Genomic DNA, 27,242 nt, shown 5'->3' with positions numbered 1-27,242 from the left:
CCCTTTACAAGGGAGTAATAAAGAGTGTTTAACGAAACATGTTACAAATGAAATAAAGGCATGGTCATGGACACGGCAGAGACTGTAAAGATAATAAAAATACCGAGAAAAACCTTTATGCTAATAAATATGAAATTTCTGTCTCAAGAAGAAATTATGAGAGGGAATAGTCATATAACCACCAAAGACACTGAACCATTGTTATAATAAATTTTTTCACAGAGAAAGCACTAGGCCTAGGTTTTAGATGTTAGAGATTTCCTTCCTTCCTTCCTTCCTTCCTTCCTTCCTTCCTTCCTTCCTTCCTTCCTTCCTTCCTCCCTCCCTTCCCCTCCTTCCTTTTCATTCCTTTTTTCCTTTTCTTTCTTTCTTTCTTTTTTTAGACAGAGTCTTGCTCTGTTACCTGGGCTACAGTGCTGTGGCGTCATCATCCTAGTTCACAGCAACCTCAAAGTCCTGGGCCAAGTGATCCTCCCACCTCAGCCTCCCAGAGTGCTAGGATTATAGGTGTGAGCTACCTCGCCTAGCCTAGATGTTAGAGATTTACATTTCAGGTATTTTACCTAACTTGTAAGGAATAGATTATTACAGTCTTATACTTATGATAATAAAGTGAGGTATCACTCCTAAACTCATTATTTCACACTGGTATAGCCTTTATACCTGAAGCTGACAAACACAATGGAGGAAAGGAATGAGAGGAGCCAGGCTGACTTGTGAGCATACACGAAATGCAGCAGGTGTAGCAAAAGATCAAATTGGGCTTTCCCGGGAATGCAAGGGTAGTTTCCATTTGAAATGTTAAATTTAATTCATGACATTAGCCAGTGAAAATAAAACCGTATATTATCTCATTGAGAAAAAGCACTTGAGAAACGTCAACACATCTAATCTTGGAAGAGCTCTCAGCAAACCAGGAATAGAAGGAAACTTCCTTAGCCTGATGACAGGTATCTGTTTCTTAATAAAATGTTAGAAGGTGTCTCCTAAAGTCAGGAACAAGATAGGAGGACTCACTATCACCACCTATGTCCAACACCGTTTCATAATTCCTGGCCTGCGTAGCTGTGAAACAGAAATAAATAAGGACCGTTTAAAGGAAAAATAACATTGTCCTTCTCAGGTGATGTGATTGTTTCCATTAAAAAGCTGGAAAAAAATCAACAAATTATTAGAAATAAGAAGAGTGTCACAAGATGGTTGGATGTGAGACTCATTAAAAATAATCAATCGCCCCTATACCAGTACCAGGGAAAAGATGTCAAAAAGAGATAGCATTGACAGTGGGAATAAAAACGTGTCTAGGAATGTGTGTAATATATGTGGAAAAATTATGAAACTTTATTGTAAGACTTTTAAAAAATAATTAAATGGAGACACATCCTTTTGAATAGAAAGATTGAGTATCAAAAAGATGATTCTCACAAATGATGTACAGATTCAGTGTAATTACACGTAAATTCTCAGCACTGATTTTGGGAGGGACTTGATGAGCAAAAGGAGGCCCCAAATAGCCAAGCAATCATAAAGAAGAAGAAAATGAGGGGTCTTGCCTTATCAGCACTGAAGACTTATTTTTAATGATACACAAATTAAGATGGTATATTATTGGCTTTGGGATAGACATGTGTCCTCTTCCCCGTCCCTTCCCCTTCCTTTCCCCTTCCCTTCCTTCCCCTTTCCCTTCCTTCCCCTTCCCTTCCCCTTTCCTTCTCCTTTCTTTCTTTTCCCCTTCTCTTTCCCTTCTCCTTCCTTTGCCCTTCCCCTTTCCCTTCCTTTCCCTTTCCCTTCCCCTTCCCTTCCCCTTCTTCTTCCCCTTCCCCTTCCCTTCCCCTTCCCTCTCCTTTCCCTTCCCCTCCCCTCTCCCCTTCCCCTTCCTTTCCCCTTTCCCTTCTTTCCCCTTCCCTTCCCCTTTCCTTCCCCTTTCCTTTCCTTTCCTTTCCCTTCCCCTTCCCTTCTCCTTTCTTTCTTTTCCCCTTCTCTTTCCCTTCTTCTTCCCTTGCCCTTCCCCTTCCCCTTCCCTTCCCCTTCCTTTCCCTTCCCCTTCTTCTTCCCCTTCCCCTTCCCTTCCCCTTTCCCTTCCCTTCTTTTCCCCTTCCCTTCCCCTTCTCTTTCCTTTCCCTTCCCCTTCCCTCTCCTTTCCCTTCCCCTCCCCTCTCCCCTTTCCCTTTCCTTCCCTTCTCTCCTCTCCCTTCTCTCTTCTATTCTCTGTCCTCTTCCCCTCTCTCTTCTCTCCCCTTTCTCCTTTACTCCTCACTCCCCTTTCCCTTCTCCCCTCTCCCCTTTCTCCTCTCTTTCTCCTCCTCTTAAGACAGGGTCTTGCTCTGTTGCCCAGGCTGGAGTGCCATGGCGTCAGCCCAGGTCACAGCAACCTCAAACTCCTGGGCTCAAGCGATCCTCCTGCCTCAGCCTCCCAAGTAGCTGGGACTACAGGTGTGTGTCACCACTCCCGGCTAAGTTTTCTACTTTTTGTAGAGGTGGGGTCTCGCTTTTGCTCAGACTGGTCTCAAACTCCTGGCCTCAAGGGATCCTCCTGCCCTGGCCTCCCAAAGTGTTAAGATTATAGGCTTGAGCCATGGCGCCTGGCCTTATTCTTTCTTTATTAGGGGTTTATGTTAGATGATATTTCATGAAGAGCTAGAAAACAATTTTAGAATTCTTCCTTAAGTAGAAATTCTGAGGGGACAGGCTGAGTGGAGGCATCCAAGAATTGCTACCTAATGGTAAAGAAATATTTAAAATAGAATTTTAGATTACAGAATCTAGTGTGAGGCAAACATGTTTTTTGTAAATGACCTTCCGTAGTAATTCTTTAAAATGCCAGGCATTCCCAGCTTCCTTTTCCTTTCTCTGATGAAAGAAAATTGCAAAAGCTTTAATTTAGTGTATAAATGCAAAGCTGAATTTACATTGAAATACAGATAATTATGTTAAAAGGGACAGATGACAAAATTCATCTACTTAGCAAATATCTATTTTCTGAAGGTTTTATTATAAGGTTTTATAAAAAATAATTTAATTTTGGAATTTTTCACATTCTCTGGTTAGCTGTTCTAAATGTGATCAAAAATCTGTTTATGTGCATTTTTCTATAAGAAAAAACTGTCTCGGTGAAATACAAAGAAAACATTTTTGTACAACTGAATGAAAAAATTCCATATGAAAAATCTGATGTAAATTTTATGGGATAAACCTCTTCTCAAGCAGTGCTTCTCATTTTATTTTTGTTAGCATGTTTTTGAATTTTAGAATTGGGACACATTTGAATTTTAGAATTGAAAGGCTCAAAGTAACACAAAATTTGTCACTAATTAAAAAGAAAACAAACCCAGCACAGTGTAATAGATGCACACACATATCAGACTTTTATCCTGGCTGAGGTTTGCTGTTGAGATCAGACTCTTTTCCTGCCCTGTCCTGGCTGTCTTTGCATCAGTGGGTATTCTGTAACATTTGGTAACCATGAGAGCTTTCTTTCTGTCATCTTTATGTTAAGCTTGAAGTTACGTTGTATCTCGAAATGTATGATGCTCTTAGGATGTCACAAGATCTGCTCAGCTTAACATATTTTCAAAGATACTGCCAAAAGATGATGTTTATTTTGTTGTAGAAAACTTACATTTTATACTTTATTTAAATATGACAAATTCCTCAATTGTTTTGGTGCAAGTTGATTGAGGCATGCAGGTTGAAGAAAATCTCTTGACCTGGTGCCAGAAGATGTAGATTCTAGTCTTCTTTCTGCCAGCTTGTACTTTCCATTGTCTCCTTGTAAGCACCACAAGCCGGTTTTTCCTTCACCTGTGCCTAGTATCTGGCCCAGTGAGAGGCATGTGCTAGGTACCTGACTGAAAGGGTGAATTGACTGGGATCTTACTGGTGTAGACATGTTAGCCAAAGTCTAATGCTTTCCTCTTACTGAACCCTCTCCTGGAATCCCTTTCTGTCTGCCTCTCCCTAAAATTCCAAGAATCACGCTGAACTTGCCTGCGTCTCCTCCTCTCCTTCACCCTAGCTCTGCTACTCCCAGCTGTGACTGAGAAGGACAGAATGAGCAGGAATGGAGCATTGCTGGATCGTCGGTTATGACGGTAAATTAGAATACAGCTGCCCTGGTGCTAGACTGGGGCGGGAGGGGTAGTTTAGGGGTTCAGGTTTGACATGTGAAGGCAGTGATCCCGAGAGGACATCTAAGTGGAGGTGAGTTTGGAGTTTAGGCAAGTTGTCCAAACTCAGGTACTTTTGGGAATCATTAGAACGTTGATGGCATGTGAAGCCCTGACACTGGGAGAGACGCCCGGGGCTTACTGTAGAGAGAAACATCTGAGGCCCCTGAGGCACTATGGTATGTAGAGACTGAACAGGAAGAACCCCGTGGGGAGACAGGAAGAAAGGCATATTCTGAAAGCCAAGTGAAGAAAGCATTTGAAGGAGGGCTTCATCAAATGCTGCTGACAGGCCAAGAGAGGTGAACAGTAAGAATTGACTGCTGGATTTTGTACCTCGGCTGTTATTGATGATTTTAACAAGCACTTTGGCGGAGGAGCATTGGGCCTATGGGCAGCTGCTTTCCTGGCTGGCAGAAGATGAAAAAGCTCCATCCCTTGGGTGATTTTGAGAACCCGCTTCCCCCCTCTCCCTGTCCCCTGCTGCCCTGGGGCTTTTTGGTATAGGTCAAAAAACTAGTTATCTGAAACTTGCCCTGGTTATGGAAAAATATTTCTCATGACTTTGGCTTGTAGATAAACTATGAATGATAGTATTTGGAAAGTTTTTTCCCCGAAATATATATATACATTTCTGTGAAGCATAACATCTGATTTATCATAGCTTAGTAATAGTCTCTGAGTATTCAGAGTCTTTGAATATGAATAGGGCATGAATAATTTCTTACCAGAGTTTAAAGTATGGTATTTGTCACTCAAAGCATTGTCACTATATTCATTTTAATTACATAAAATGTTAAACTAAGGGATGTGCTTATAAAGGTATAAATCCACTTAGAACTTTTATTTCTGCTCCATATTAAGATTTAGAGAGTATTGAATAATTAATATGAAAGAGCTTGCATAAATTCTAGGTATATCATCCCTTTTAAGATTTTCATTTGATTGAGAGATATACTTACCAAAAACCCAGAGATGATTGATCTTTTTAGCCTTTAATGGCTTATCACCATTTTATATAAATCATAACTGTTTTAGGTATTGCGCTTTTGTTTTACTTTATCTGAAAAATAAAGCATAGCTTATTTCAAAAATATTTAATTAGTACCACAGTGACTTTTGTAATACAATTTGAGAGATTATACAGTTATTATATTTACTATTGCCTAAATTATTACTTTACTTTATTTCAGATGTATTGTGTTAAGAATTGCTTAATAAAGAACATTTTCAAAATTAGCAGAATTGTTTGTCAATCTGCCAAGTTCACCTGAAATGTTTACTGATGTTCACCATGTCTTTTTTGTTTGAGGGTCAAGGAGATATTTAAAATATGTAATTAATGTAGTTAAAGTAGATTCAATCCAGCATGTATTTTACTTTTTTATTTTCCTAATTTGATATAATGACTAGAAATTGGAAGTGCTGAATTATGGTATGTGAAAGATTGGTTGACACTCTAGTTAACTGTTTTTGTTTTCCATATAGTGATTTGCAGATCTCAATTTTAGTTTTCTTTATCCTGGTGCCAAGAATGATGGAGAATGAAAACAAGTATCTAGGAGTTAATTCTTTTCTCTTACAAGTTGTTAACATCCATCTCCTGTTGAATCATAGTTTAGTGTATAGTTAAACTTCACAGTTTATGATTTATGTCTTTCTCCTTTCTTTTTTGGAATTTTATTGTCTTTGCTCACTTTCATTGGATATTAATCACATTATGACTTTTGCCACTTTTTGAGAAAATTATACTATTTAAGCAGGAGCAATGGGGTTTAACCACCAAGCTCTGTCACTTCAAAATATTGCTCTGGAATATTCTAAAATTTGACAAGACTGAAAAAGGAATTCAGTTTAATTTTTTGGGCCCTTCTGTGTTTGTTAGCTTTTAATTCCATAAAGAATATTTGAATACGTATTTATGTAACACTTTAAACTCTTTCCAGCAGCTTACCTCTATTCTTTCTCTTGCACTTAAGTAATCATTGCTGATAGGCTAATTTATATTTTATACCTTTTCCTGGCTTTCACATGAATATGTCTGTGTATCTACAGACAGAAGAATATCTCTTTTACCCAGCTGTTGTCCTTGTTTGTTAAGATTGTGAGATATTTTCTTTGTATTTACCTGAGTTATCATACCTTTCCTTTAAATTTCTTTTCTCTTTTGTTTCTCTTATGTTCTGCTTATAGTTGGGATTTGCTTTGTGGTCCAGGCAGAGTCTCTTTCTTCCTAGATGAATGCAGCTCTTTTAAAAATATTGATGTGTTTGGTGTTAGGCCTGTCATTATGATTTTCTGTGCTTTCTGATTTTACAATTTAAAAATCATCTTAACTAGGTTAGGTGCTTTTCTGGTTTGCTCTGTGTATGGGTTTACTCTAACGTTAATGAGTGGTATTTTTGTATTATCTTGTTATCTTTATTGTATTTTATGTAGTAGGCTTGATCCATTATTTCTTTAGAAAGTTCTGTTGACTTCCTACAATGTGTGATGACAGAATTGGTATATTTCCAGTTTTAAATTCTTCCCTCCCACCTTTCTCTTTTCCCACCTTCTTACTGTTTTCTTTACGCAGTAGTTCCCCTTTTCCGTGAGGGATATGCTCCAAGACCTCTGAGTGCCTGGAAACGCAGATAGTGCTGAACTCTATAAGCTGTGTACATACCTATGATAAAGTTTAATTAGTAAATTAGGTGTAGTAAGAGATTAACAACAACAGTAATAAAATAGAGCGATTTATAACAATATTCTGTAATAAAAGTCACGTGAATTTAGTCTCTCTCAAAAGATCTTACTGTACCATACTAACCCTTCTTTTTGTGATGAAGAAGGGACAGAGCAGGAAGATGTGAGATTTCATCATGCTCTTCAGAATGGTGCACAATTGAAAACTTATACATTTTTTATATTTGTACTTTTCCATTTAATATTTTCAGACCGCAGTTGACCCTGGGTAACTGAAACCCCAAAAAGTGAAACCACAGATAATGGAGGAGTTGCTCTAATTTTAAATTTACTCATACTTCTGTTACTTGGTTTATAAGTTTTAAATTACTAATATATCTCTCCATCAACTCTTGTCTATAAAAGATTAGGAAATCAATGTACTTTCTTTTGTTGGCTTTATCATTTTCGTATCAATCAGGTCATATAATTTTTTAAAAAATAGCTTTATTGAGATATAATGACATAAAACAAATTGCACATATTAAAGTGTACAGTTTGATAACTTTTGACTTGTGAAAACATCACCACAATGAAGATAATGAATATGTCCATTACCCCCAGAAATGTCCGCATGGCCTTTGCAGTCCTTTCTCTTGCCCCTCCCTACTGCTCCCCACCGTCCGCAGGCAATTACTGGACTTGCTTTCTATCACTATTAACTAATGTCCACATCTTAGAATAAATGGAACACAGTATGTATTTTTGTATATATTTCACTAGCATAGTTTTTTTTTGATTCATCCGTCTTGTATCATGTACCAATAATAGTTCCTTTTTATTGCTGAGTAGTGTTCCATTGCACGATGTACCACGTGATGGATATTTGGTTTGTGTCCAGTTCTGGGCTGTTGCATGTAAAGCTGCTACTTTTACAGATCAAGACAGTAGCGTTATCAGTGTAGTGAATCAGTGCTTTATACTGTGGATGGCCAGATTGTCAAGTTCTCTGTGGATTAGCTTAGGTATCCAGAACTCTTCAAACTTTATGTGTATAAGTCACCTCGGGGCCTTGTTAAGAATGTGGATTCTGGTTCAATGGGTCTGGGGTGGGACCTGGAATTTTACGTTTTTAACAAGCTTACAGGTGATGCTAATGCTACTGGTATACAAACCACACTTTGAAATAGCAGGAGTATAGAGCCTGAGAGTTAGTGAAGCAAGGCAGTAATGGTGTATGTATTTCTTTCCTGCCGGATGAAAGTAAGCTACTTATAGTGTTATCTTTTTATCAGAAATGGAAGTAACTATATTTGCCATGTTAAGCAGCATTTTAAGTGCCAGGAGATTTTTTTACAGGTGTAACAGCAGCCAACAGTGGAAGTCATTACTCAGTTCCATTAATAAATGTAACCTTCCAGATAAGGTTGCTGAGTGGGAATGTGTGGGGACTTAACCCTGCCAGGCTCCCATCTCTGTGTTTCCTCCAGAGAGGCTTTATTTGATTTGGAGTTTTGGTAGCAAAGAGATGTTCTGGGGTTGACCCTTCTTGCGTTAGTAGCCTACACAATCATGTACTGGGGCCCTGCCACACCATGGCTTTGGAGCTTCCCAAGTTCTCAAGTCAGAACTTGATTACAGACAACTGACAGGTGTTGTTAATGGAAAAAAGGCCAAACTCTGTAAAATAATGTTAAAAAAATTTATTCTGAGCCAAATTTGAGGACCACGACCCAGAGCCACACCCAAGAAGTCTTGAGCAAGTGGACTCACTGTGGCTGGGTTACAGTTTGGTTTTATACATTTCAAGGAGACAGGGCTTAGAGGTAAAGTCATGAATCAATATGTGGGAGGCATACATTAGTTTGACCCGAAAAGGTGGGCCATCTCGAAGGTGGGGGGGCAGGGCTTACAAGTTATAGGTGGGTATAAATATTCTTTGAGTTGTAATTGGTTAAAGACAGGAAGTTTTGTCTAAAGCATTGGAATGTTCTAACATAGGAGCTTTTATCAGAGATAAGCCACCAGACATAGATCAGTTGTGTAAATTGAGGACCTGCAGGTTTTTCTTGCATAGCCTTAGGCCTGTTAATGGGTTACAAAGGATGCCCTCAAGAAGGGAGGGGACATGATGAGGCATGTCTGACCTCCCTCTTCATGGCAGGCAATTTAGTTTTGGGATAGCCCCTTGGCCAAGAGCAGGTCCAATCAGTCAGCCTCTTGCGGGGAGCCTTAAGATTTTGTTTTAGTTCACAGTGCTTTGCATCCAGTTACCGAGGTTCCCATAGTTGGACCCAGTGAACTGTGCTGTTGCTCTGGGTCTCCAGGAATTAGGGGAGCACAAAGCCAGTGTGCTGTCAGACTCCCTGTGGAGCCTTGGCATTTCCCTTTTCTCAGACACCTGGTTGGGGGCCCTTAGGGGAAGGATGAGAGGATGGCTTACAATGTTGAATCCTTCCTTTGGGACTCTGGGTCTGGGGTGTGAGGATCAGTGATAGGCAGTGATGGTTAAGAGCCAGGCCCTGAACCAGAGCACCTGTACTCAAGGTGTGGCAGTTCCAGGCAAGTAACAGCAACTCCTCTCTGCCTCGGTATTCCTCATGTGTGAAATGAAGGTCATGACAGTTCTTATATCATAAGGCTGATAGGAAGTTCAAATAATATTTGTAAGGTTCCTAGGACAGTGGCCACACATAGTAAGAACTTTATAATATTTGCTAGATCCATCCATGTGTATATAGAAAGGTAGGCCGTTTTTTCCTCTTTTTTCCCCTAGTAGAAAAGTAAATTTATTTTTCTTTGCTATATGAATTGATACAGCCCCAAAATACCTGTGTAAAAATGCATGTAGGAGGAAATGCTAGCTTTCAGCAAGTTGTTCTTGATACAGTGACACCTTCTGTAAGGAATATTGCTGCCATTTGATTATTAGTTTTTCATCACAAGTTGTAGAGTTTCTCCATTTTATTTGGATTTTAACTCAGTGTTGGAATCGAGGTGTTGGACACGTGCTCTGTTTCAGGCCTGTGGTGCCTGAGGCTTCTTGCTCTTGGAACTCCTGTCCAAGAGCTGCAGGCCCAGCCCTCGCCACTGCTGTGTCTGCTGGCTCCCGGGCTGGCTCCTTGCGCAGCGGCACGCGGGCCTGCCGGAGAGCTGAGGCGCAGCCTGTGGCTTTGCTCAGGGCTTATTTTGTTTTTGTGGTTTCTTTAAAACCCAGTGACAGGAATGGGAGATCATAATGATGTTACATGAAATTTTAGCTGATAATTAGGAATTTATTGTAATTTTCAGTTAACTTTGATTTTATTTCTGTTCTTCTTGAAAGATTTCAATATTCAGACTTCCAGCATACTACAAGGGGCCTTTTTGTTTACATACTTGATTTCTCCGTTTTGCACAGGAACATTATTTTCTAAGCAAAACCAAATTTAAAAAATCCTGTTTGACACCAGCATTTTTCCTTAATAAATTGTTTATATTTTTCTAAAAGGATACAAGTAACTTACATTATATGCTGTATTATTTGAGAGCTGAAAGTAGATACTTGCATTTTCCCCACATTCATAGCCCTCTGATTCCTGTTGTCCTAGGCCCTGGGGTCCTGCAAACTACTGACGTGAGCTAGAGGCCTTCCTTACAGCTGCTTTGTCCTCCCTCTTAAAATAGCAAACTGTTTAATTGTTTGCTGTAATTATATTTTTAGGAGCATTTCAAAGGATTATTATCTTCTTTGTCACACCTGGCTCATTTCCTGGTACAAAACTCAAAATAGTATCTGATCCTGTTGGTTACATAACATACTGAGTCATCATTTCTTCCTGTTACTGTTGGGAGTAGCCATTGCTCATTGGATTTGCAGTCCTGTTACGTTCATTTGCGTTTGTGGACAACTGCCATTCTGATAGTCCTTCATCTCTTTGAAACTGATAATCTGCCTTTCTAAAGGTGTGTTTTATTGAGTTTCCTCTATGATTAAGTGCTTCCACGTAGAAGAAATAGTAGATGTAACAAACAAAAACAAACCCAAGCATATCAGGTAACTATGAAACTAGCACGCGCTTTGAGATGATGAATATTTTCCTAAAAAAAGTTAACTAAGGGGACGGGTATATGCATACACAAAGAGTGCAATGCGCACCACCCGAAGAATGGACATATTTGAAACTCGGACTTGGGGGGAGGGGTGGCAAGGGCAACATACATAACCTAAACATCTGTACCCCCATAATATACTGAAATAAAAAAAAAAAAAGTTAACTAAGACAAACATCTTTCAGGGGAAAATTAGGATTATGTATAGCTTTAGAATTTATAATATATAAAGTAGCTAATATTTAATTACCTACCCATTGAATACTAATTAAGCTGTTCTACTTAATTCTTTAGTAGGAAAATATTTATGACAGCTTTCTACAATGCTAATTTAATTAATTGGTATTTGGAAGTACCAAGTAGTTAACCTGTTTAATAATTTGAGAATATTAGTATCCTGTTTTCCTTGTTCTTTTTGTATAAGGACCCCCAATTTTTTGTCATTTTGTCTTATATATTTCTCGTAAGTTATAGGGCCTGTGGTGCCTGAGTCGTCTTGCTCTTGGAACTCCCGTCTCCCGTCTGCAGGCCCCCAGCCCTCACCTCTGATGCATCTCTTGGCACCCAGGCTGTCTGGCTGCTTTATAGTGACCCTGGGCACAGGCCTTTACAAAGCAAAGCAAGCCCTGGAATTTTAAAATTTCTCAAGGGGTCAAAAAATTTTTATCCCCTTGAGAAACTTAATTTCTCAAATTCTTCACTATTAAATTTAAAAATAATTTTTATTAATTACAAAAAGTATAAACATATAGGGAAAGCATTATATCGTCTCCATACAGAGTCATGAAAACCTGAGCACGAGCGGACTCCTGTCAGCCCCGCCCGCCCTGCCTGGGCACATTCACACCGTTCACTCCTCGGCTCCTGCCACGCCCGTGTCACCGCCACGCTGGATTCACGCGGCACCTGAAACCTTTCCACTCAACATGTGCCCTCCCCCTTTCCTTTTATTAACGTCATAAGTTTGTTTCTTACAGCAACTCTCACAAGGGGCGTATGCTCATTAATCAGTTTCATTTAAGTGCTTTTTATGCATTAAATCTTTTTATTTTAATGACATACTTCTAAAGAAGTAATGCTTTTTAACTTTCTATTGACGGAGTGTGATATTTAAGTACGATGTTTATTTGAGAATATTAACTAATAAAAATGCAGGGCAAAGCCTCAAACTCTTTCTGAGGCGGCGGTCCCTTTGTGCTGCAGTGTTAAGGACACTGGATGACCAGGAATTACAGTCTCCTGCGTTCTATCTGTCGTGCGCCAGGGACTGGGCAGGTATGGATTGTTACTGTCGCAGTTTACGGTCAACTGACTTTCTGTTGGCCTTCATTTTCAGTGCACAATTTGATGTAAAGAAAAATTTCTCTTTCCATATATGTCACGTCACTTTGTTTCCATTTCTAGGGAAAAATCTAAGGAATATGAGATGACACCTGCTTACTCTGGGTGGATTTTCTGAAACTGGAGCTCAGTTTTAGCCTTGGCAGTGCAGATGTTTTTGGCCTGTGCATGGTTTTGGAGGCTGTTGAAACCACTTTTGTTGCTGCTCTTTCTTGAGGAGTCAGTTGGCTTATAAAGAGATAGGAAAAATACTTTGTGTTTTAATTTCATACACAACAGTACAACACAGAACTCTTCTGTGGCCAGATGTGTGTGGGTTTTCCCCCCACACAGCAAGCACGCAATTCTGTAGGGATTGTCTAGTGGACACCAGCCGGGTGTCCTCTAATTCCCACCTGGAGATGGCGTCAGGTCCCACAGGTCGAGGGCTTAGTCCCCCAAGACTGCCCGCATTTCAGGTCCCGGTTGTAAGTAGTAGGTTGTCACCTGTACTTCTGACTGGCAACAAACATATCAGTGCTTTCCACAACCTCCTCCTTGGTTTTGGTTAATTTGCTGGAGCATTCGCAGAACTCAGGGAAATACTTTACTTATATTCACCCATTTATTATAAAGGATATTACAGAGGATACAAATGAACAGCAGATGAAGAGATGCATAGAGTGAGGCATGGGGGAAGGGCGCGGAGTGTCCGTGTCCTCTCTGGACCACCCTCCCAGTGTCTCCTCATGTTCAGTATCCAGAAGCCCATCCAAACCTTGTCAATTAGGTTTTTATGGAGGCCTCATTCAGTAGTCACAATTGATTAAATCATTGGCTGTTGGTGATGGGCTTAACCTTCTGTCTCTGTCCACTCCCAGCAGGTTGGGGATGGGGCTGGAAATCTAAACCCGTTAATCCTGCCTTGGTCTTTCTGGAGACCAGCCCCCATCGTGAAGCTACCTAGGGTCCCCCAGCCACCAGTCATCTTATTAGCATGCTAAAGATACTCGTATCACTCTGGAGATGCCAAAGGTTCTAAGGGCTGTGCGTCGGAAACAAGGATGAAGACCAAATATGTATTTCATAATATCACAGTCTCTAGCAGCTGCTTGGTGCGTGCCTTCAGCACTCACAGCAGAGAGAGCATACCCACTCTTTCTCTGCCGCTGCTCTCTCCAGCTCAGAACTCTTTGTAATTCTTCCCCGTAGCTCTGTAGGACTGCACTTGTTTATTTTATTTCTTTAAAGTATCAAACAAAAGAGGTTAATAATAAAAGTAGGCAAAATGTCAGGTTTAATGTCGTAGAGGGGGAGGAGGCAGTGAAAACCCTCGAGGTCTGTCCCAGGGTGGTAAGGATGTTACGGAGCAGCACTGATGTGCTGCCGATCTTTGTTTCGGATGAGCAGTGTGACAGTGAAGTCTCTGATAGGAAAATGTGTGTAGAGTGCCATGGAAGCGTGAAGGAAGGGACATTTGAGCCATGGAAGACAAGTGGGGGCTAGCTTGGCATTGCAGGTGGAGCTGCAGCTTCTGTACACGTAGAATCTTGCATGGCAATGACTTCTCGGAGGCTTTAAATAGTTTGGGGCTGGAACAGAGTATCTTTCTGAGGTTGGATAAAAGACTAGACAGGTGGGCAGAACCTAGTTCTGGGAGCCTCCCATGGCATGCTTAAAGTTTATTCTATTTTTATCCTGAAGGTGGAATAAGTTTTAAATACGGAACTAGCATAACTGTGTTTGCGTTTTAGAAAGATCACCCTATAGGAAATGTGGAAGATGCATCAGAAGGCTGCAAATTGCAGGTGAAGACCAATTGGGCACTTCTTGCTGGCGAGAAATGATGGGACCCAGAACTCTGGCAGTAGAAAAGGGATGGGAACTTAGAGATTTGTGAGCTGTCAGGACTTGGAAAATAATTGGATATAAGGGCATCTGAAAGGAGAACATCTGGGACTTGGTGAATGGAGGTGCTCCTGACTGAAATAGAATCTGTTACAGAAGGAGAATTGAGAAGACATGGGATTGGCATGATAAAGCATAAAGTGGGTATGTCTAATAGGCTGGTGGCTGTATAGACATAGTTTGGAGAGAAATTTGGGTTTGCGCTAGAGATTTGGACATCATTGGTATTATAGGTAGTAAAATTTGTAGATGAGAATGAGACCTCCTGGATAGAGCTTGTATTGAGAGAAGAAAAAGGCTGAGAAATACCGGAGGCAGATGGAAAGGTGAGGGACCCAGCAGGCTGTTGGTGATCAGCTTAAACCTGGAATTGAGTGGATCTGAGGGAGGAGGCGTCCAGGGTGAATGTCTCTGACCTCCAGGGACAATACATCTAATAGGGACTGAATGTTGTCCACAGGCTGTGGGACAACACTGCGATGTTGCCAGTAACTGGGGCAGGAACAGCCTCGGTGGGTTGGAGGTGAGTGGGTCCGGGCACCGTGGATTTACTGTATTCCCCCCACAAGCTACTCTGTAAAGGATGAGCTGGAGGGCCTTAGCAAGGCCTAAGGAAAGGTTTCCATGGGAGACACTTGAAATTGGAGAGGTCCGGATTGAGAGAGTCTGGAAATAGATAATCTCTCTAGCCAAGTTTTTAGGAGGAAAGATGGGTGGAGAGAGGATAAAGAAGTGGTTCCGTTTTACTTGTAGCTTGAGATGACCTTGGGAACCACTCAGATTAACTTGTCATCGTATTACTTTATTGATTTTTCTTTTCTTTTTTTTTCCAGATCAATTTACTAGATACTGTTTATACATTACTCTCATTTACACAGTAAAGCTGACATAGCTGTCTGTTATTTTCTTTGCATAGAGTGCTGGAAAGCACATTTTGATTTTGTCCTGTCCTTTTAAGTCCCTACCTCCCCCTAACTGTTCAAACAGGTACAGATAGTGAAATACGACCCAAAGCAAGCCCATCTACCCTTGTTCTTCCAGGCGTGCTCCTGCCTCTGGCGGCAGTTGCATGTATGTGCTCCTCCCCAGCCTTTTCAGGCTTGATCTCAGAATAAATCTGATGAACTCCTATGCATGTGAATAAGTAAGGCTTAGTGTACTCCAGCAAACTTGTGTATTTTAAAATGGGTCAAGGAGTGAGCCTCTGTTTGGGACATTTCACGTATCAGAATACCCATGAAAGAGAGAGATTTTGGGGGATGGTCGTTTTTAAAATCCACATTCTGTTTATATATTAAGGTTGGCCAGCCTAGCTTCACATTCCTACAGTCAAAAATGAAATTAATAGAAAGCGTTCTGCTTCACTGAATAATATAACCAGTTACTTTTTGAGCTAGTTATAAAAATGAAATCTGTATATTCTAATTTACAAAAGTCGTGCTAATACTCTGTTTCTAGACTCACGAAAGTCTGTTAATAGCTTTGAGTTCTGTGACTGGTCGACCCCTTCCCAGTCGTGCTTCTGGGCAGGCCTTAGGGCGCCTTGCCGCTGAGTGGCAGAGCCTGCTGGTTTGCCAGCTCCGTTCGCAGTGCAGTGCTGCCGCCCGAGTGCCAGGGCTTGCAGGCCGATGCCACAGCAAGTGCTTTTTCTTTCTTGTCTGGGCAGATGTCACTCCTTTGAACGAGACTCTTTCATTCTGAGCACTGGAGTAAAGGATCATAAATTTCACAATTATACATAAGTCATTTCAACTTGAAATTTGTACAAACCAAACATCTTGTAGAAAACTTTAGGCTCTAAGATTAAGAGGTCATAGGACTATGATTCCATTAATTTAACAAAAAATATTTACGAAAGTATTTAAATAATATGGAAAGGTTTAAAGACACTGCACACTTATGTGATGGAACACTATACAATCATTATATAATGTTTTAAAGAATTACGGAGATGCTTATATTTTGTTAAAGGCAAAGGGGTACACAAGTCTGTATATGATGATATCTCATTTAAAAAATACATTCACAGAAAAAAGTTTACAGTGAATCACACAGTGAGGTAATGATCTTATTGAAGGAGGATAACATTTGCTTTGCATTTCAGCTAATCTTCCAGTGCCGACGATCGCAGCGATAGACGGACTCGCGTTAGGTGGTGGTCTCGAACTGGCTTTGGCGTGTGATATACGAGTAGCAGGTGAGAATTCATCCTGTTAAAAACATAATTTTTTAAGAATGAAGTTTGTGTTTATTCTTCAGATAATTGCAAATATTTTATTCTGCTTCCTGTTGTTTAGTGGAACATTTTTTTTAAAAGTCACCTGTTGGGCTTTATAGTGTATTTAAAATTCTCACTTACAAAAGCAGTCTTTCATTGTTTCTTGCCAGAATTTGAGTCAGATAGAATTGAGTTTGAACCATAGGTCCTGCCCTTTTTAGACATGTTTCTTTCTCTTTAGAGGGAACGGGGGGGGGAAATGACTTTTGGTGTTGTGCAGATTAAGTGACTTTATCTATGGATGTGCTTAGGCCAAGGCTAATCACTGTTGGGTACAGGGATAATAACTCAATCCTTGAAGTTCTTTCTTTCTCAGTGGTCTCTGAGGACTGTGTGAGGTGGATGTGCTCTCACTGCCCGCGGGCTGGTGCTGAGGGCCCTTCTGCGCTTGACTGGTGCTCAGTCCCTCCGTCTCCCTCACAGTTGCAGGAGTGGGTGCTTTCAGGTGCAGGAGGAGGCTGGAGCAGAGAAAGGGGCAGCAACAAGCCCCAGAGAAGTGACTGGCTGGACCATGAGCCCAGGCTGCCTGGCATCGCAGCCCTCACTGTTTCGCTGGAGCAGTGTGTGCTGCTCTGCCATGGGTTGCTTTTGTTTGAGACAGAGTCTCGCTCTGTCACCTGGGCTAGAGTGCCGTGGCATCATCACAGTTCACAGCAACCTCAAACTCCTGGGCTCAAGCTATCCTCCTGCCTCAGCCTCTAGAGTAGCTGGGACTACAGGCACACGCCACCACGCCTGGCTAATTTTTCTCTTTTGTGTAGAGACGAGTCTCGCTCTTGCTCAGACTGGATCTGCCGTGTATTGTTGTGGACACTGTACTTCATAGTCTCGGCTCTGCCAGCGTCCTCGCTGTCCAGACTGAGACATGGGCATTACAGACAGAGGTGTCACTGTTCTTCCTTCGGTTCCCACTGTCACTTCCAATGTGATCTCATATTAAAAGTTGAGTCAACATAATTCAGTTTTTAATTTTCTGTGACAGTTTCTTGGGATTTGGAGCTGCCAGTCTAGGTATACTTTTTCCTCCTTTTCACTTATTTCAGGTCCCTGTTTTCTTGTGATGAAATCACTGGGTTTTAAATTGAAAAGATAAGATATTATGTAATCCATTTCTAAAAGAATGCAGGATCTGAGAATTAGGATATGGAAAGTAGTTTAAGTACATTTGGCTATGCAAATAAAGAAATAATTAAGATATTTTAAAGTAGCTATGAAAACAAAATGAAAAGAGGAACCCCATCCAGCTCAGAATGGTAAAACCATTTGTCAGAAAGTAGCTAGAGACTTAGTCTTGAAAAGTTGCCGTATCTGATATGATATACTAAGCCGTTTGGTCTGGGGGTCTATATTAAGGCCACTAAAGAATTCATACTTGTCAGACACAGCCTCTCTCCTCATCCTGAATAATTAATGGGATCTAATCCTTCAACTAGGACTGGGCAGTATCAGGTCTTATAATGTAGTTTCAGCTGTGGTCTTTCTGCATCAAAAATCAATTCACTGCCAAGCAATTTTTCACAAAAAATGTTGTGTGACTCTCCTAATGTATGTTATTTTGAGTATTTATTTCCATAACTGAATGCTTTTTGAAGTGAATTTTTAAAAATTTGTGCCACCAATTTAATTAGTAAACAATACTTTCATTGTATCTTCTTAACTTTTCAAGTAGTCACATTTGAGTGTGATGATATGGATGGTACTAAATTTTCTTTCTTTCCTTTTAGCTTCGTCTGCAAAAATGGGCCTGGTTGAAACAAAGTTGGCAATTATTCCTGGTGGAGGTATGAGTTGTTCACCGTTCATCTCTCAGTACCCTTGATTTGTTCTTAGAAACACGACATAAGGCAAAAACACATTAATTAGAAAAGCAGCGTTTTAGGTAAAGAGACGAATGCTGTATTGTTTGCTCCTCTGGCAGAGTCCCTATTCAAATATAGGCACACCTCAGAGATATTGCCAGCTTGGTTCCAGACCACCGCAATAAAGCAAATGTTGCAATAAAGTGATTCGCACAGATTTTTTGGTTTCCCAGCACATGTAAAAGTTACGCTGACAGTATACTGTAGTCTGTTAAGTGTGCAGTAGCATTATGTCTAAAAATATACTGCAGATGCCTTAATTTAAAAATATTTGATTGCTAAAAAATGCTAACGATGAATCATCTGAGCCTTTAGGGAGCCACAGTCTGTTGCAGTGGGTCTTGCCTCAGTGTTGGTGGCTGCTGGCTGGGAAGGGTGGTAGTAGCTGAAAGTTGGGTTGGTTGTGGCACTTTCTTCAAATAAGAACAATGAAGTTTGCTGCATCGATTGACTCTTTCTTTCACAAGAGATTTCTTTGTGGCTTGTGATGCTGTTTGATAGCACAGTAGAACTTATTTCAAAATTGGAGTCAATTCTCCCAAACCCTACAACTACTTTATCAACTAAGTTTATATGATACTCTGACTCCTTTTTGTCATTTCAAAAATGTTCACAGCATCTTCACCAGGACTAGATTCTGTCTCAAGAAACCACTTTCTTTGCTCATCCGTAAGAAACAAATCCTCATCTGTTCAAGTTTGATCATAAAATAGCAGCAATTCAGTCTTACCTTTGGGCACTTCTAATTCTAGTTCTCTCACTGTTTCCACCACATCTGCAGCTACTTTTTCCACTGAAGTCTCGAACTCCTCAAAGTCATCTGTGGATGTGGGGATTAACTTCTTCCAAACTCCTTTTAAGGTTGATATTTTGACCTCCTCTCATGAATCACAAATGTTCTTAATGGCACCTAGAATGGTGAATCCTTTCCAGAAGGTTTTCAATTTACTTTGCCCAGATACATCAGAGAAATCACTATCTTTGGTAGCTATAGCCTTATAAAATGTATTTCTTAAATAAGACTTGAAAGTAGAAATTACTTCTTGATCTATGGGCTACAGAATGGATGTTGTCAGCAGGCATGAAAACATTAAATCTCCTTGTTCCTTTCCATCAGAGCTCTTGGGAGACTAGGTGCACATTGCCAGTGAGCAGTAGTATTTTGTAAGGAATCTTCCGAGCGGTAGGTCTCAGCAGTGGGCTTAAAATATTCAGTAAACCATGCTGTAAAGAGATGTGGTGTCATCTAGGCTTTCTTGTTCCATTTATAGGGCACAGGCTGAGTTGATTTAGCATAGTTTTCAAGGGCCCTAGGATTTTTGGAATGGTAAAGGAGTCACCAGCTGCATTAGTCCTTAACAGTAGAGTCAGCCTGTTCTTTGAAGCCAGTCATTGACTTCTCTTCTCTAGCTATGAAAGTCCTGGATGACATCTTCTTTCAAGAGAAGGCTCTTTTGTCTACATTGAAAATCTGTTGTTGAGTGCAGCCGCCTTCATCAGTGCTCTGAGTAAGGTAGACCTTCTGGATAACTTGCTGCAGCATCTCCATCAGCATTTGCTGTTTCACCTTGTACTTTTATGTTATGGAGACGGCTTCTTTCCTTAAACCTCATGAACCAACCTCTGCTAGTTTCCAACTTTTTTTCTACAGCTTCCTCACCTCTGTGTCTTCTAACTTTAGAATTAAAGAGAGTTAGGGCTTTGCTCTGGATTAGGCTTTGGCTTAAGGAAATGTTGTGGCTAGTTTGATCTGCTATTCAGATCACTAAAACTTTCTTCACATCAGGGATAAGGCTGTTTCACTTTCTTATTGTTCATGTGTTCACTGCAGTAGCACTTTCAATTTCCCTTAAGTACTTTCCTTTGCATTCACAGCTTGGCAAACTGGTGCAGGGCCCAGCTATTGGCCTGTCGTGGCTTTCAACATGCCTTCCTCACTAAGCTTAATCATTTCTAGTTTTTGATTTCCAGTGAGAGATGTGTGATTCTTTCTCTCACTTGAACACATAGAGGCCATTGTAGTGTTACTAATTGGTCTAATTTCAATATCCTGTGTCTCTGGGAATAGGGAGGAGAAGAAGAAGATGGGGAAACAGCCGGTCAGTGGGGCAGTCAGGACACACACAACATTAAGTTCACTGTCTTATGGAAGTGGTTTGTGATGCCTCAAAACAATTACGGTAGTAACGTCAAAAATCCCTGATCACCGTAACAAATCTAATAATAATGAAAACATTTGAAATAGTATGAGAATTACCAAAATGTGAAACAGAGACGCAAAGTGAGCACGTGCTGTTGGAAAAATGACACCGATAGATTTTCTGGACACAGGGTTACCGCAGACCTCAATTTGTAGAAACCCAGTATCTGTGAAGCACAGTAAAGCAAAGCACAATAAAACGAGGTACGCCAGCGTGCTCTCCCTGAGCTCAGGTAAATGGTGAAGATGGTGGTTCTTAAGTTTTAAATTATTGTGCTAGTCACATTGTTATCACTGTTTGGATCTATTTTCTTAAAGGATTACACAGATACTTTGAAACTGTTATGTTTACATTTAAATGTGTGTTCCCTCACCAAGGGCTTCATGCAGAGTCAAATCCTGAGTGGAGGAGAGAGGGTTTCCCAGGCTTCGTGCTGTCTCTAGGGTTAGCAGGTAGCCTGAATTTGGAGCTGAAGAGGTGTTGCTGCTTCTGTTCCTATGAAAAGCATAGGTAAACTCCTTCTGTTCGAGGAGCCATTTAGGAAAGCACCTTTCCAACATTAATAATGAAACATAAATCTGAAGTTTTTGCCCTTTTGATTTAGAGAATTAGGAGATATTGTCATTTTTTGAAGTCATTCTTTCAAAAAGTAGATTTCATTTTAGAATATACATATTATGGTAACCTTTTGTACCTTTTATGTATTATAAATGAAACTTATTAGTGTATGAACGAAATAACAGTAACTGTAAAAATTAAAGTCAGTGTTGAATATGGCAGACATGTTTTCATGTGAATAGGTTAAATTGTATGTTTGACCTTGTAATTATAAGAGTATTTATTCTAATTAGCATATAGAGGTAGAAATTAAAACATAGGTTGCAGTGAAATTGAAGACTGCCCAGATCAAAGACTGATTAAGTTTTCTACTTTGGTAATCAATGAGAATGCTGTTCTTGTAGGCCAAAAGCATTTGATACCTACCTGTTCTAGCATGCCTACCTTTTTCACGGTGACTAATGAAAACAAGAGATGGAGGATTTATAAGGAAATGGATCCACTTGAAAAGAGCTATTAGATAACTAATACGTGAAATAAAATAAACTTTAGAAAAAGGATGACATTATGTGTTTGTCTTGAATGTGAAATTGTTAAAGAAGTAAGCATTTATTGGTGATTAGGATGAACCTAATCCCAGAAAGATAATGGCTATAGGGGGTCAAATGCTACCACCCCTCTTTCACCCAAAGACATGCCAACGTGGAACCCGTGAATGTGACCTTATTTGGAAAAAAGGTCTTTGCAGTTGTAATTAAGGATCTTGAGATGACATCTCCTGGATTATCTTTGAGTGCCTTAAATCCAGTACCAAGGGTCCTCATAAGAAAGAGAAGACACAGAAGAGAAGGCAGTATGAAGACAGAAACAGTGGAGTAACACATCTGCAAGCCAAGGAATGCGAAGGGTCGCTGGCAGCCCCCAGAAGCTAGTGGAGAGAGGAATGGAATGGATTTCCGCCCAGCCTCTTGAAGGAACCAACTCTGCAGATGCTTTGATTTTTGGACTTCTGACTGCCAAAAGTGTGAGAGAATAAGTTTCTGTTGTTCACAGCCACCAGGTTTGCGGTAATTGTTACAGCAACTAATACAATGACGTTTAAGTAATTTTGGGGGGATGGGGTTAGTAATTGGCAGAGATTAGGGGTGGGAGCAAGAGGAATTTGGTAATTTGGATATTTACTGTGTCTTGAATGTGAAATGTTTTGTGTTACAACCACCAGAAGGTAGAATGGTCCTATGAGAGTACTGTTTGGTTTGATTGGATAAGAAAAGATTGATTACACTAAAGCAATGAGGGTGATAGTTTTAACTTCCTCCATCTTCTTATGGAGCACTGCACCATGCCATATGAGGTCTAGAAATTAGAACTTTTTCCCCAATATATTTAGGTTCTTTAGGATCCTTTTCAATAATGGATGCATTAATTAGAACCCACTTTTTGTAGATTTGATTGAAAAGAGTATATTTTGGTTCTTCTTTTAATGCTATGAAGCTTTTTTTTTTATTTTTATTTTTTTTTTGAGACAAGATCTCTCTTTGTTGCTGGGGCTAAAGAGTATATTTTGGTTCTTCTTTTAATGCTATGAAGGCTTTTTTTTTATTTTTATTTTTTTTTTGAGACAAGATCTCTCTTTGTTGCTGGGGTTAGGGTGCCGTGGAGTCATCATAGCTTACTAGAACCTCAACCTCTTGGGTTCAAGTAGTTTTTCTGCCTCAGCCTCTCAAGTAGCTAGGACTACAGGTGTATGCCACCATGCCTGGCTACTTTTCCTATGTTTTGTAGTTAGGGGAGTCTTGCTATATTGCTCAGGTTAGTCTCAAACTCCTGGCCTCAAATGATCCTCCTCCCTCAGCCTCCCAAAGTGCTAGGATCACAGGCGTGAGCCACAATGCCCAGCTGTTGTGAAGCTTTAAAGTTCATAGGTCATAACATGTTATGTAGCATTGAATATTTTAATGAAAATGAATCTGATTACATATGAGGCTACATATTCACATTTAGATAAAAACAGGTATACATAGAATTTTTGTTCACTTTTACATTAGTATTATGTTTCTTAAAGCACCCTGCATAAAGCCTGTTTTTTGAAATAGCAGAGAGGTTTGTTTTAAATAAGCTTTTATATGTATTACCTAAAGGAGCTATTCTGAAATTTTTATGTAGAAAAATCCTCTTCTGATCTACCCACAGATTTTTTTATTCATAGGTATTTTTGCCATCTCCTTTTTTCCTCTTTCTCTTTCTCGTAGATGATCCTCATGTGAATTTTAAAAAATTCTGTTTATAAATTGGTGAGTTTTGCCATATACCTAAAATGATTTCTGAGATATATTCCCTTTTGCTATAAACATTTCTGTTAACTGTTACAAAGCACTTTGTATAATAGACACAGTAGATTACACTTAAATTTTTTCTTCCTTCTCTGTGGATCTCTTTGAGCTAAAAGGAGATACTTCACTTGCTTTCTGTGAGAGATGCTCACGTGAGCACCGAGGGGTCATCTCTAGGGCAGGGCCAGCCACACCAGGGGCCCTTGCTCCACCGCCAGCGGCCGCGGCTCTTCCTTCTCTCCGATGGGAGCAGCTGCTGGCCGCCAAAAGATGGATAGAAGAGAAGTGGAGAGCATGCGTGTACGGGGAGAATACTGAGGACATAAGAAGTGCCTCATTTTCCTTTTTAATATAATGGAGGAAGTAAATTATGTTTGGGTAAATACATGAATTGCAGCTAATCTAGGAAATGTGTGTGTTATAAGTCTGACAAATAATGAGTTGTTACAGGTCCATAGTTCCATAGTGGGCAGCATTTGAAAGTTAATCCAAATGAAACTTTACCGCCCCATTTGAATTAACTATATACTTGATAAAGACAAAAGAGTTAACATGATGCTACTGGTTGTGATATCATCACTTATGGCCTTTTGTGATAGCAATTCACAGGGAAACAATTTGTCAAAAAATAGCACTTAGTTTTCTTTTTTTTTTTTTATTTGAGCCTGAATAGGAATATGTTTATTTTAAAGGTATGTTTTATAAATTTTGTTAAAAGTTCCATTATAAAATAATTATTTTGAAGAGATAGTAATAGTCCTAGTGAACATGAGTATTAATGGACCACTGCTATCATGCAGTTTTTAAATTCATATTCTCAATTTCAGTTTTTATTAGAAAGGATGTTTAGTATCAAGTGACTGTTAAAAGTACATAGTTTAATAAAAAGAAATATATGAAGGAATGTAGAAACATATTAAAACAAAACTGAACTTTCTTAAATAGTATCTAATAATTATATCAAATGTAATTAAAAGATGGAATGTAATTGACTGTCAGATATATAATTCAGTACTTTTATTTGTAATATTTATATATTTGATTACAAATATAAAATACAAAATATAATGTTATTAAGTATTAGCCAACTTAAAAATAATTAAAATTGTTGCCCCTGAACCTTCCTATAATATTCTAAATTTTATTTGGGATTTTTGTGCAATATATAGCCCTAGTTCTCCAATACTCTCACCTTTAAGAAAGCATTTGTATTTTCTATCTTTTTTTCCCAACTGATGGAATATGCAAATATCATAAATAAAATTCTGTTTTAGAAATATTTCCTAAATCAATACCACCTTTTAACACATTTATGATAACAAAATACAGCAAATTCAGAGAATTAAGACATTTGACAATTTAGGAGATTTCTTTAAATTTGTACAGAAAATAGTGGCAGATTCCCTTATTCCTGGTTTGTCTTCTTGCCTCTTCTACTGGAGGTTTTGGGGTTTATGTCGAGAAACCTTACTGTAACTAAGGTAACTATTATTGAGCTTCATGCTTGGGTGTACACTGCTGTGGCCAAGATACCTAGTATTTGCACTGCTCTGTCGATTCTTTTTTATTCCTCCCAGCTTTTTTTTGAAATATTCAAACTTTGGGAAACTTCAAACACGATGAAACACACATCTTTATGCCCTTCACAGGCTCTATCCCTCCTCCTTTCTTTCTCACTCCACTCCCCAAATCCTCTCTCAGAACCATTTCAAAATAAGTTGCATTGTTATAACAAGGTGAACTTTTAAATATTTCAGCATGTATTTTCTAAGAATAAGAATGATCTCTCATGTAACCAACACTATTATCACGACTGAGAACATTAGTATTAATTTATTAAGTAGTATCATTTAATATATGATCCATATTCAGATTTCTCTAGTTTTCGATAGCTGTTTGTTTTGTTTTGTTTTCCTGTTTGAATTCTGCATCCTGGTTAGGGGTTTTTTTCAAATCTAGAAGAGTACCCCATGTTTTTTCTTTTTTTATAACACTAATTTTGTTTTGTCAGTGGTCTTTATTTAACTTTTCATGTTGAAATAACTTCAGACGTAAAAACTAGTTGCAAAAATAATATAAAGCATTCCTGTCTACCCAACTTTCTCAAATATTAACATCTTCTTTAAGTAACTATAGCACAGTTATCAAAATCATACAGTTAACAGTGGTACGTTATTACTAACTAATCTGTAGACCTTATTCAAATGCTACCACTTTCTCACAAGTGTCCTTTTTCTGGTCCAGGACCTCCCGTTGCATTGAGTTGCTGTGTCTCTTTAGTCTCTTGTGATCTGGAGGGTTTCTCAGTATATATTTGTCTTTAACGACCTGGACAGTGTGGGAGAGTGCTGGCCTATAATTTTATACAATGTCTGTCAGTTTGGGCTTGTCTGATGCTTTTTCTTAGGTTAGAATTATGTATTTTTGACAAGAATGCCACAGAAATTCTGTTCAGGGCATTCCATTGGGGTTGCATGATGTGCATGCGTCTCATCACTGGCGATGGTAACTTTCCTTTAACTTGAAATATGATACTTGTTTACCAATTTTTTACATTATTAAGTTTTCCTTTTTTTAATTGAGAGTATCAGTTGTATATGTGATGTTTTAATAGAGATATACCTTGTGGAATGATTAAATTAAGCTAGTTAACATGCCTCACATACTTATTTTTTTTTGATGAGAACACTTAAAATCTATTCTCTTAGCAATTTTTAAGTACATAATGTATGATTACTTGTGGTCACTGTGGTGCACAGCAGATCTCTTGAACTACTCCTGCTGTGTAACTGACAGTCGGTACCCTTTGACCCACATCTCCCCCATCCCCCAACCAGCACTAACTTTTTAAAAGAATTCAGGCAAATCGTCTTACTGAGGTTTGCATATTCCAGATTTCACTTAGTATTTCTTCATGGTTAGGTTTAGGTTAAAAAGTTTTACCAAGAATACTAAATGGGCAGTGCGGTGTGTATTTCATTTTGCATTTCATTATGTGTCACTTAATGTTAGGTTCTCCCACTTTTGGTGATAACTTTGATCACTTGGTTAAAGTGGTATGTAACAGTGGGTATACTTCTTAGCATTCTGTGAGAAACTTGGGAGGGAAAGAATCTTTAGTAATTACTATTGACCTTGGCTTTCCCCCAAATTGTGTGTGTGTGTGTGTGTGTGTGTGTGTGTGTGAGAGAGAGCACGCACGAGTGAGTGTGTGCGTGCGTGAGCGCTTGTGCCTCCAGTTTGGTCTTGTTTTCTCGTGCCCGGGGTGAGGGATCTGGAGGCATCGCCGCACATCGTTGGAGGCTGTGTTTAGCAATAAGGCAGTCTTCTGGCATGTTTTCCAGGAACTCTGTTTTAAGATGTGTCTATGAAGTAAGGATGGATTTTTAAATCCTGTGAGTGTATGTGGTCCTGAACACAGTAGTCATTTTGGAAAGCTTTGTTTATAACCTTTGTTGAAATCCTTGTAGAATTTCCATCAGAATCTGAGCTTACCGTTTTGAATATCCTCAGCAATGACTCATCTTTGTCCTGTGAGGGCGAATTTGATTGATAAATAGCAAAAGATCTTTCTGTGCCAAATCCGATGAATAAAGTCATACTATTTCAGGAAGAAGAAAAGTGTAACAACAAAAGTAAGACTGATTTATTTTAAAAAGAGGCTTAAATGATGTCAAACATTTTACCAATATTGTGAACAATGAACAGCATTGTTGGGTTTAGTGTATTGCTTCTTAAGGTGACTTCCTTAAAAGCGAACACTCTATTTTTGTGCCAGTACCAAGCTGTTTTAATCACTACAGCCTGGTAGTACAGCTTAAAGTCAGGTAAACTGATACCTCCCAGTTTGTTCTTTTTAC

The 27,242-nt window shown here is 39.3% G+C and overlaps 1 protein-coding gene across 1 annotated transcript in view; it reads left to right on the top strand.

Moving 5' to 3' along the window:
* AUH (AU RNA binding protein/enoyl-CoA hydratase) overlaps positions 1-27,242 on the top strand; it is a 187,223-nt gene that overhangs the window by 92,292 nt on the left and 67,689 nt on the right. The window contains exons 5-6 of the mRNA XM_012653576.1: positions 16,258-16,350; positions 18,156-18,212. Coding sequence (XP_012509030.1) covers positions 16,258-16,350; positions 18,156-18,212 — 150 coding nt within the window. The remainder of the gene's footprint in view (positions 1-16,257; positions 16,351-18,155; positions 18,213-27,242) is intronic.

The sequence above is a fragment of the Propithecus coquereli genome, unplaced genomic scaffold, assembly GCF_000956105.1.
Source record: "Propithecus coquereli isolate 6110/MARCELLA unplaced genomic scaffold, Pcoq_1.0 Scaffold423, whole genome shotgun sequence".
NCBI lineage: Eukaryota > Metazoa > Chordata > Mammalia > Primates > Indriidae > Propithecus > Propithecus coquereli.
This window is presented reverse-complemented; position numbering and strand designations above follow the sequence as displayed.